Below are 12,079 nucleotides of genomic sequence, written 5' to 3'. Positions count from 1 at the left end.
ACCAGAGACAACTCCTGGTTGACAACTGGATACACACCTTGGTGTCGACCTGTCAATCACCTTGTAGCCCTGCCCCTAAAGCACCCTTGCTTTATGATCTGTTTGACTCTAAACTATCATAATTTACTAAATGAACATAATCAAGACTTGAAACTAGAGATTGAGACAAACACTCATGTTCACAATGTTTACTGAGGGAATAAATCAAGAGAGAAGTAGAGTCATTTATATAGACTTCTATACAACCAGAGGAGTCGTCCCCTGTTGGTTAGTAGAGAGAATGCAAGTTTTAAGATACTTCGCTCGGTAGAACTGGAGGTTTAGAAATCACGAAAAGGGGAGCGCAACCTGCAACCGAGGGCCGAAGCACTACCAATATACCCATAGCGTCATTTTCTCATAGACTTCTATACAACCAGAGGAGTCACCCCCTAGTTAGTAATACGACTCAGAAAAGGTCTCAGTTTGGCTGGTATTTTCATTCTTGAATAATCTGCAGATTATTTTTATAATCAAACCCATTCTGTTATGATGTGGTGTGTTTTGTGTTCCGGTTTTATTATAAAGGTCCTTGCCTCTTGTGTCCTCTGTTCCCCTGCACTTCTTGCAGGGAAGCCTCCTTCTTGATTGTCTGATTGTCTGCCCTGTCTGCTAATTGTTTCCTGCTGTGTCTAATCACCTGCCCCTCCCCTGTGTATTTAAACCTGGGCTTGGTGTGGGATTGTACTGCCTGTTTGAGTGTGACTAGACCGTGTTTGTCCTGTCAGAGTTCTGAGTTTTGTGAGTTTTGTTCCTGTCTGTTTATTGGTTCCTGTTTTTGTTTCTTGTCCTTTTTTCTCTCTCGGCCTGTTGGAGGCTCGTCATTATTTTTTTGTAAATAAATATTATTTTTTAACTGTTGCTTTGGCGTTTGGGTCCTTTTCCGTACCCCACCCCGTAACAGAACAATCCCACCACTACCTGGACCCAGCCTGCAATTATTTATTTTTTCAATCCTTTTTCCAGTCCTGCCATCGCAGGTCCACGGCCAGGCACTGTGCGCCTATATTTTCGTGACTCTTATGGCCAGAGCCTGGGCTATTATGACCAGGTTATGGACCCAGAGCCTGACGCCGTTTATGAGCCCCGCCAGGCTATTGGGTGGTCCATGAGGTCAGGCACCACGTGATGGACCCTGAGCATGACCCATGGTGAGGGTCCTGGCTGGCTCATGGTGGCAAGCTTCCTGCCTCCCCGGGCCCTGATCTTAGAGCCCGAACCTCAGGGCCACGTCAACGCCGACGTCGGGTCTCCGCCGCCGGCTCGCAGCAAAGGCTAACTCCGGCTTCCTGTGCCCTGTCTACGCCACGGCAGACCCAGGCCTCGTCCGCTGCCTCCTTGCCGCTGCCAGCCCAGGTTCCGGTCGCCGCCTCCACACTGCAGTCGACCTCTACTTTCTGTCTCCAGTCGGCGGTCCGGCCAATTCCTGCTCCACGCCTTCAGTCAGCAGTCCGGCCAGTCCCCGTCCTGGCCTCCGCCTCTGCGCCGCTGCCAGCCCCCATCCCGGCCTGCGCCGCTGCCAGCCCCAGACCCGGCCTCCGCCTCTGCGCCGCTGCCAGCCCCAGACCCGGCCTCCGCCTCTGCGCCACTGCCAGTCCGAGACCCGGCTGCCAGTCCCAGAATCCTGCCGGCTCCCCAGCCGATTCCGGCTCCCCGTATCCTGCAGGCTCCCCGGCCGATTCTGGCTCCACCGAGCCCGGCACCCCCGAGCCGTCCCCTGTCCCCGCTGCCGTCTCGCAGCCGTCCCCTGTCCCCGCTGCTATGTCTCGCAGCCGTCCCCTGTCCCCGCTGCTATGTCTCGCAGCCGTCCCCTGTCCCCGCTGCCGTCTCGCAGCCGTCCCCTGTCCCCGCTGCTATGTCTCGCAGCCGTCCCCTGTCCCCGCTGCTATGTCTCGCAGCCGTCCCCTGTCCCCGCTGCCGTCTCGCAGCCGTCCCCTGTCCCCGCTGCTGTCTCGCAGCCGTGTCCACTGCCGCCTTGCAGCCGTTCCCTGTCCCCGCTGCCGCCTCGCAGACGCCCCCTGTCCCCGCTGCCATCTCGCAGCTGTTCCCTGTCCCCGCTGCCATCTCGCAGCTGTTCCCTGTCCCCGCTGCCGCCCTGCAGCCGTCCCAGGTCCCCGCTGCCGCCCTGCAGCCGTCCCAGGTCCCCGCTGCCGCCCTGCAGCCGTCCCAAGTCCCCGCTGCCGACACCGGGTTCCCCACCAGCGCCAGGACCTGTCCCGGAGTCCCCTTCAGTGTCCCCTTCCCCTTCAGGGTCCCGGTCCCCGCCTGAGTCCCGGTCCCGTTCCCCGCCACTTTGCTTTGGCGTTTGGGTCCTTTTCCGTACCCCACCCTGTAACAGATTCATCATTGTTGTTTTTTTGCCTTTCCAATGGAAGATCATAAAACCATGAAAACACCCCATCATGATATCTCAGATGTGATGTCTAGAAAAAGAAAAGGTGCGAATATTCTCATTTAGATCTTTTGACTCTTTTATTTATCTTAATTTAATATTTAAAAAAAACGTTTCTGACTTATTCTCATCTTTCACTCTAAATCAATGAATATATAGAGGATATTTTATTCTATTCCGTCGCACCATCTCTAATTAATAAGGAGAAGACGGGACTTCCTTACCAGAGAAAAACGAGTTAAAATATTTACCGGCAATAAAGCGCCGTATTGAACTTTGCCCTCTTGGTTCAGGCGCGTTCACGGTGCCGCGCGCTCCTATTTGTAACCAGAAACGAGTATCATGGGCAACATTTACGACAGCACGCGGGCTGTGTTTTTGTTGCCAGTCACCATGAGCCTTCGAGGCGCTATGTCCACTTCTCAAACAATTCCAAATCAAAAGCGGAGAGGCGCAATCACCCATGCCCGCGCTGAGTAAACGCTCAGCCCTGGAGCTCCGTGCGCGCGCTCCAGGGAATAATTTGATGAACCGCGCGCGCTGCTGCTGTAGTTACTACAGACATAGTTTGTTCGACGTTATAAGAAAGTTGTAAGAAAATATAATATATATATATATATATATATATATATATATATATATATATATATATATATATTAGTTCCCAGCAAAACACCTAAATCACATCCAACTCAGAAAAACGGTGTTATAGAGAAAACTCACTTTTGATTATCACAAGTCAACATAAAAAATATATAGGAATATTGTTTAGGTATAATAGTATCGTATAATATTTAAACAAACACACCATAAAGTCAAGACGCCGGCTGCACCCTGATAAAAAATATTATAGATTCAATAAAGGAGATTATTGGCCGTAATGTTCTTGAAATAAGAACACAATTCTAAATGTTCTTGAATAAAGTTTTACTAGCTTAAAGGAATATAGGCTTGTTATAGAAGATATGCGCTGCATGTTATGAAATGTGAAATGTATATAAATATAATAAATTAGAGTCCCCATGACAAATTTTCCAAAAGACTGTGCATTAGGTTACAATACATGTATGGACTGATAAAGAGAAAATTTAACAATTACCAAAAATCTGACTTTTGAGTATCAGAGACTGTTCTCGACGCATTAGTATTAAAGTTTTTTTTTCAAAAAAGTATTTCAGTTTAACACTAACTCACTTTTGAATGTCCCAGATATATTATACACGTCGAGATTAAATATGAAATGTATAAAATAGAAAAAGGTCAACATAAACTTATGAGTGTCAGACTTCCAGTTATTATGAGACTATTTTACTTTAGACACACAGTGATATCTACATTTATGTTGGTGTTGTGGAGTATTTTTACTATCCAGTTTTGTAAAATATTATAGGACTTTTGACAGTCAAGATGGAGCTATAATAATTACTAAAAAGCCACCACGAGGTCCAGCCACTTTTCAGTGTCACAGACACTTCAGGTGATAGGTGATACTATTTTAATAGGAATATTTTAATTATAAGAGATCAACAAATCACACCATAAATATACAACATAACTTTAAATATATTAATATAAATTAAAGACACTGGTTTAAATGAGTTTGTTCACTTGTATCTCTCAGTATTAATTCCTCAGGAGTCGCAGCTGTTCTTATGAGTCACGTGACGGTTTATTCAGCTCCAGTCCCGACCTCCTCCCTCACAGCACTATCAGTGTGAGCGCTAATATCAGCTAACGGGGAGTAATATAGATATGGGGATTTCTGCAGGTGTCAGAAAACGAGATATGGTGTTGATTTAATTCATTTTGATTGACACACTTCGGGATGGCTAAAGAAGTGAGCTGCAGGTTTTCTTTCTTTTCTAGAAAGTGTTTCAGGCAATTTAAACACACAAGTCTGTTTTGAGAATTTCGTATTTTTACAGCTAAATTAATAAATAAATAAATTGCTTCAACTTTAAATAAAAGCAACTTTTTTCATCTTCTGATTAAAGTATGGATATAATATAATTCATTAAAATGGGAGTGGGTTATAGAAACTTTAATGTAGGCGCTTATTAATAATAAGGTCCAAGTAGAAATAATAATACATCTATATAATAATATGGATATAATACAAATAAAAGGGTTATTTTATTCTCACCAAATAAAAATAACCTATAATAACGCTTTAGACAATGATCCTAATAATTCATAGACATTTAGATATTAAAATGTGGGAGTTTTGCGAAATTTAAACTCCAAATAGTGATTTTCAATAAAGTGAAAGAAAATTCTTGAATAAGCTTCAAAATGAGAAAAAAATTATGTAAATATACCAGATAACTAGTGGCTAGTCCCAATAATCCATAAAAAAAAAGCTCCATATTTCTGAGATAATCCCTTTAACGCAGAGGATCAATACGTCACGTATCCTCTCAAACATATACTGGAAATAAATAAAGCTCTTTTCCTGGAGTTTATTCAAACAAACATGTTACCATAAACACATGAGGACTTTGAATCACCTTTTTTTTTCTTTTTTTGTATACAGTTTAGGCGAATGAACTTCTGCAAAGTCTCTTACATTAATGTACGTTGCACTCAAGTCTAAACATGCGGGGCTGCTTTTTTTCCTCCTTTCTTTTTTCCCTATTTCAGCAAACAAAATGAGAAGAAACACACATTTCAGAGTACAGTCTGACCGGGAGACACATGGAGCAAAGAAGCGTATAAAATATGTACAATATGGGCGTGGTTTCTTTTCTCTTATGGAGTCTGGGTCGTGATGCTCCACACTATATTTACTTGTTTTGTTTTGCAAATCCTTCTTTGCAACCCCCCTCCCCCCTCTGCCAGTCTCCAAAAGCAAGCAAGCAAGCACACACACACACACACACAAAAACATCGTCTGTTTCATATGTTAAGCCTGTATATATTTACATTTATATATGTACAATGCAGCAATGTAACACGTCTTCATCATCATCATACAAAAAAAAACGAATCCTGGACATTTCAACTGCTGTGCAAGTTCATTGGTAAACACAAAAAACCCGCATAATCCACTTTTCTTTTTTTGTTGGAAAAATGATCGCAACTAATCCAGTTTAGTTGTCCCCCTCCCTCTTCCCTCCCTCAACCAACCCGCAGGTAGCCTGTGAGCTCTGACACGTGTCCGTCTGTCACATATATATTTCTTAATATTTTGGGGTACCATTCAGGGCCTCACTTGGGCCGTCAGCTGTTGTACTGGCACGCGTTGAGGCTGGACCCGGGGCTCTGCAGGCTGCTGTAGCCGAACGTGGGATGCTGCTTGGACTTGAGTCTGAGCGTGGCCAGGCTGGAGTTGCACGTGTCCCGGTACACGCTGTACGGGGAGCCGGGGGGGCCGTACGGGCACGCGGAAGGCGACATGGCCGAGTTGATGCCGGATGTGCCGATTCCGTTCAGGTTGCTGATGTTGTTGAGGCCCGGGGCCGCCATGCCCGGCACGGCGGCGTGGCCCATGCCGGAGGCCATGCTCATGGAGGAGATGGAGTTGGGCGCAGAGAACATGGACTGCGACGTGAGCGGGCTCATAGAGTTGAAGAAGGTGAAGTTCTTGGTGGACAGCGGCGCCGGGCTGAGCCCCTTGTTGGTCCAGTTGTTGTAGCTGTAGGCCGGGTACATGTCCTCGTACGGCTGCATCAGACCGCTGAACTGCGGCAGGTAGCTGTTCTTGCACAGGTCCATCTGCTGATTGCGCTCCCGCTTCCTCCACTTGGCGCGCCGGTTCTTGAACCACACCTATATATATACACACACACGCACACGCGCACGCACACGCACACGCACACACACACACACACACACACACACACACACACACACACACACACGGATTAAAAAACACGCTCTCCATGAACAATGGCGCTGAATGGGCCTTTAGTGTTTTTTATAAATGTTACTGATGGAATAATATTTCTGTGAAATTTTTAGACCCCAAACGTGCTTGTTGGTGTTTTAGCTGCAGAAAACACACATAAATAAATCACTGGTACAAGTAAAACATATGTTGTAATATCTAAAAACTTATATAAAACTACACATTTTTTAGATATTTAAAATTATTGTTATATATATATATATCAAATTATGTGAAGCTGCAGACCCAGTGATTGGCAGTTCTGGACAGCTGTTTAATGTTCTCATAAGGTGTCTGAAGATTTGTTTACAACAGTTTGTATACAAAGCATAAAAGGACAGGACTGTAGTTTCTCACACACACACTCAGTTTTTAGCCTCTGCACTTCATGAATTAAAGGAATCCTGTAAAACAAAGTTTCTTACACAAAACTTCACACACATTGAAGTCTTTTTGCATCTGGATTCTCACTTATTTATATATTTAAACAAATATATAAATATCATACATGATATTTATATATTTAAACAAATATATAAATATCATACATGATATTTATATTTTTAAACAAATATATACATGTCATATATGATATTTATATGTTTAAACAATATATAATTGTCATATATGGACAAATCATAGGCAATGCAGGGAATACAAAAACAATACAATAAAAGTATAGCATTCACCAAGACGTCACACATTTACACTGTCATGCTGCGTGTACACACGCACACACACACACGATCATTAATCTCAAAATGACAATGTAGCAGCTTTGTCAGAGCTACTGAGACCATGGTGGTAGTTACATAATTAAACACACACACACACACACACACACACACACACACACACACACACACACACACACACACACACACACACACACACACACACACACACACACCTCTTCATATTTTGCTTATATATGGCCGCAAAAATCTGGTTGAAATGTGGTGGAAAAATGCACTTTTGTCAAGTGAAAGTCAATCTTTAGTTTTTGAGTGCTTTCAGTCCTGGTTGAGGATTCGGGTTATGGTCTGTTCTGGTGTGTTCTGATTTGTTCTGGTCTGGTCTCTCCACGTCAAACTTGGTGTTAATTGTCTTTTCTCACATAAATAAAATCATCTCTCTCTCTGTTGTTTCTGCAGCTCGGCGTTAAAAACTAAACTTTAAATGAATCCTATAAAATTCCCTTTTTACTGCTCAAAATCCTCTAAAGTGACGGAACGGAACGAATACTGTTTGTTTGCATATGTTTTGAATTCTCTATTTATGAAAGCCTTTGTTTAAAGCAACGTGTATATTTGAGTCATTCGCGTGAAAGTCTTGAATTAGTTCCGCGCGCGCAAAGAGATAAACTAAATTAAATGACCAACATTTGAAAAATTATTATTATTTGTGAGAAATGTATCTTCAAATATTTTTTTTCGAGTCGTGAGATATTCCTGTCCCGAGCGAAATGAATACATATTACATAATATATTTCATTTAACAATATAAAGTAGAAGTATAATAATAGTTTAATGGCACGTGGAGCTAAAAATATATATAATTATTTAAGATAACTGAACGATAAATAAGCCCACGACTCTCATTCCATCTCAATAGAATCTGTCCGAGGCCGATTAAACACCGATGACCCTAAAAAGGTCAAGTCCAACCTCTTTGAAGTGTCAAAACATGTTTCATAACTGTTCAGATATGAATCGGAAATATTCAGAATGCCACGCGCCTTTTTATTTTTTTTAAATATTTGTAGACAATGTTTTCTTTTTACACAATAAAAGGCTGCCCTGTTCTAAATGACCCTCTTGGTTCTCCAGCAATAAAACCCAGTTTATCTAAACTTGTCCATTTTTGGATGCAATCTGATCCGCTGGAGTTCGCGAAGAGGCGCCATGTTGCTCGAATGAAAACCAACTGCGATGCTTCTTGTTTCATGCACGTTCCTTAAATCCACTTTTTTTTCTCTTATGAAGCCCTGCAGTCATTCTGTGAACAGGCTGAATATTCACTCAGATATGAAATGCATCAGCGACAGAATCACGGAGATTCATCTGCAATATCTTTCAAATATAGCTTTACACATGTTTGGGCAAGTCGATGGTCAATTATGCATCAAAGTATTAGTTTGAATTCTTAGCACCAATCCTAACGCGTGAGTTTTCTTATTGTTGTTTAGAATTACGTTTTGATTTAATATTCTTAGAATTATGTATTTATTTCGCCTATATTTGGTTCATGTGTGTTTGAGTTATTTCATATATTTAGGAGATCATTTCCCCACCCAGTCTCGCGGAGCTTTAGCTCCCAGATCTCTTGTACGCACGCATTACGCATGACGCGCGGCCTGCCCGCTGCCTCTTACCCGGACTCTGGCCTCGGTCAGATTGGTCCACACGGCGATCTCCTCCCTGGTGCTCATGTCCGGGTAGCGGTTCCTCTGGAACGTGGCCTCCAGCTCCTGCAGCTGCTGGCTGGTGAAGTGAGTCCGCTGCCGCCGCTGTTTCTTCTTCTTGGGGTCGTCCGCATTCCCGTCATCACTCCGCGGCTCCGCGCTCCTCTCCTTCTCTGCGGGGCAGACATTGGTGTGAAACGATTGCATAACTTAATGTACCACTAACATTTTATTTTTATGGAAAAAGTTTGTGTTTTAAACTTAAAAATGTAACGTTTCAGACTGAAAGTCCCAAACGTGAAGTCAGCTTTACCAAAACACTGAAATAAGCAACACAGCTATAAATACATGATTTACTAAATCAAGCCCCGGGAGAGAAGTGACATATTAAAGCCAAATATTTACAAACATCGATTCCTTCCAACTCACTCGGATCAATAAGACCTCCTCTTATCTCTGCTTCAGTCTCCGCGTTCCAACAGAGTGCCTCATTAAACTGGAGGTCAGCACGTGCAAAGGTTAATTACAAGAAAGGGAATATTGTCTTGAATATTTGCCAAAAATACAAATACTATTATTCTTAATTTAAGCTTATGAATAAATGAAACAAAGGAAGTGATGAGTAAACATTCCTCCATATTTGCTATCTTGCTCATATATAGTGTGAGACAGAAGGAAAAGTCGGTTTTGCAACAACAAAAAGAAAAGAAAAGACAATGTGTCCAAGTGGAAGAACAAAACGCTCCTCAGGAATGTTTAATAGCCTGCAGACGTTCTGGCGTCAGATTGGTGGATGAGTCTGGCGTCAGATTGGTGGATGAGTCCAATAGTTAGAGTTGTAATGCATCTACTGACAGCAGGCCAGGCTGCTCTGCACATTTCTCCCTGGCAGAGTTCTGCCAAGTGTTTGGTTTTGCCAGCGCGATAAACAAAAAATAACTCATAAAGAAAACATAAAAGCTGGACTATTCTGCGTTCTGTTGGTTTTACGCGCATTGAAGTTTGGAGCAAAAAAGGACCAACTTAAGATTCACTGCGATCCATGTGCATGTTGCGCGTAACAAATAACTCGTCCCCACGGTGAGAAGAAGCTCTGAGACTAAAAGAGTCTATTTTCTCTTCTTTTCCCACATAGCATCAAAGGGTCGATATGTCCTCGACAGCCCGCCGTAAAGGCGCATGCGGAGACGTAAAAATAAACGGTTACTGCTCAGGAGAAGGAGCTCAGAGCCCCTCTGTTCGTGTACCTGCCAGCTCCGGGTCCGAGGACTCGCTGCTGGAGTTCTCCAACGTTTCCCGACTGTCGGTCGAAGTTCTCGGTAAATGAAACGCGGCGGACGCGGCGGCGGCGTCGCGCGTCGGCGCTGCTCTCGCGGCCTCGGCGACTCTGTCCAAATTCATCCCACCTTGAAGAGAAGGACGCGTAGAAGAGGGGACAAGGAGGAGGAGGTGAAACCCGGGGTGCACAAAGCTTTCCTCAACAGCGTAAAGAATCCTCCCGCTGCCAGACACCACACAGCGACATGAGAAGAGGAATCACGCGGGGAGGTGTTCCACCAAGGTGTAGTTCTTCCACGAGGAAAAGAGTTGGAGGAAGAAGAAGAAGAAGAAGAAGAAGAAGAAGAAAAAAAACAGCCCCCCTTTTCGCTCCTCTCCAGTGTCGGCCTAGTGCTCTCTTCTCTCCTTCTCTTCGCTGCAAAGGGAACTAGCTTCTGCCCGCTGCGCCGAGAGGAAGCTCCGGCTCCAGCCCACACTGAGGCCACGCCTCCTGCTGCGCGTAACCGCCCTAAAACGAGCGAGTCCCACCCACTATGCCACACACACACACACGCACACACACACACACACACACACACACACACACGCACGCACGCACGCACGCACACGCACACACACAAACAAACACACACGCACACATTCAAACACGTCTGACGTCAAGATGAAACAAGTGGAAAAACGGTGCCGTTAATTTAGAAGTCGTTTTTATTTTTTATGGCATGCAAATCATCAAATGTTTCCAATCAGTTTACGGTGCGTATATATATATATATATACACAAACATAAAACATGTCTGACTTTCAGCAAGATAACCAAAATATATATATCTACAAACGTAGATCGTAGATTTAGTTGATATATATATATATATATATGTATATATGTATATATATATATATATATATATATATATATATATATATATATATACGTTTGCAAAAGGCCAGTATATATATATATATACGTTTGCAAAAGGCCAGACATTTTTTACAGCGTTTATTTTTTTAAATATATATTTGTCGGGAACGCGCAATGCAATGCTTCGCCCTTTGGAGTAAAATGGGCCTTTTTTTCGCGGAGGCATGTTTAGATTTTGTAGCAGCTGGATGCACTACATCACAAACATACACACACACACACACACACACACACACACACACACACACACACACACACACACACACACGCACGCAGCCACACAATGCACTGTATATCTCGGATATGTACTGAGCTGAATAAACATTTGCCCTCCAACACGGGCCTGCCCAGTTACTGTTCCCACTTCACTCACTATGAAAAGTGCACGATACGAAGGTGATTGTGTCTGTGTGTGTGTGTGTGTGTGTGTGGGGGGGGGGGGGGGGGGGGGGGGGGGGTGCGCGTGAGTGTGTGAGAGAGAGAGCGTGTGAGTAATGGCTAGCACTGTAAACTGTCAAGTGTCGCTCTATCAGCGGTTCGCTCTGGACAAATAAACAGTGGACTAATGAGCCCGGCCGCGGGCACGAGCACCGGCGTTTTCTCCACGAAAATAATAATCTGCATCTGGATCTGTGCGCGCGACATAATTAACATAATTTATCAAAACCTGTTGCTAAACCTTTGCATGCGCATGCGGTCTGCCTACACTGCTGGATCCAGAACCTCTCAGACCAAAACCCATGGTTAATGGTCCGCTACAGACCGGGATGGGGCCTCTGATGCGGACCCGGCGGGACTCGAAGTGTTCAAGCCAGTAAGAGGGGCTATAGTTTGGTTAAAATTGTGAAAGAGTTGAAATATGAAAATCAGATGTTTGAACTGTTTGGGGTGTTTTCTCATCTAACTAGTCTCTCGTAGCGCGGCTACCGTGAGCTAAACGAGCCCCGTCCAGAGGCGGATTGCTGAACTCTCTCTCTCTCTCTCTCTCTCTCTCTCTCTCTCTCTCTCTCTCTCTCTCTCTCTCTCTCTCTCTCTATCTGTGTGCGCGCGTGCGCTGAGTATAACTTCTGCCCCTGCAGTAGAAACACATTTCCTCCTTTGTGAGCAAACGCGCATGCTCAAAAAACACCAAAACGTCTTAATATCAATTATTCTGAAGTC

The 12,079-nt window shown here is 44.0% G+C and overlaps 1 protein-coding gene across 1 annotated transcript; it reads right to left on the bottom strand.

Moving 5' to 3' along the window:
• Window positions 1-4,900: 4,900 nt before the first annotated feature.
• On the bottom strand, window positions 4,901-10,373 carry pitx1 (paired-like homeodomain 1). Its single transcript, XM_079214561.1, has 3 exons — window positions 9,969-10,373; window positions 8,692-8,894; window positions 4,901-6,199 (listed from the first exon to the last, which is right to left on the bottom strand). The coding sequence occupies exons 1-3, from the start codon at window positions 10,120-10,122 to the stop codon at window positions 5,651-5,653; spliced, it is 906 nt and encodes a 301-aa protein (XP_079070687.1). The 5' UTR covers window positions 10,123-10,373; the 3' UTR covers window positions 4,901-5,650.
• Window positions 10,374-12,079: the final 1,706 nt, after the last annotated feature.

The sequence above is a fragment of the Taurulus bubalis genome (genome assembly GCF_910589615.1).
Source record: "Taurulus bubalis genome assembly, chromosome: 2".
In the NCBI taxonomy this organism is placed as follows: domain Eukaryota; kingdom Metazoa; phylum Chordata; class Actinopteri; order Perciformes; family Cottidae; genus Taurulus; species Taurulus bubalis.
This window is presented reverse-complemented; position numbering and strand designations above follow the sequence as displayed.

Coding starts and splice junctions, on each gene's coding strand:
- pitx1 (XM_079214561.1), bottom strand. CDS start 10,122: ATGAATTTGGACAGAGTCGCCGAGGCCGCGAGAGCAGCGCCGACGCGC. Junction 8,895..9,968: donor CTCGGACCCGGAGCTGGCAG/GTACACGAACAG, acceptor TCTGCCCCGCAG/AGAAGGAGAGGAGCGCGGAG. Junction 6,200..8,691: donor TGACCGAGGCCAGAGTCCGG/GTAAGAGGCAGC, acceptor GTATATATATAG/GTGTGGTTCAAGAACCGGCG.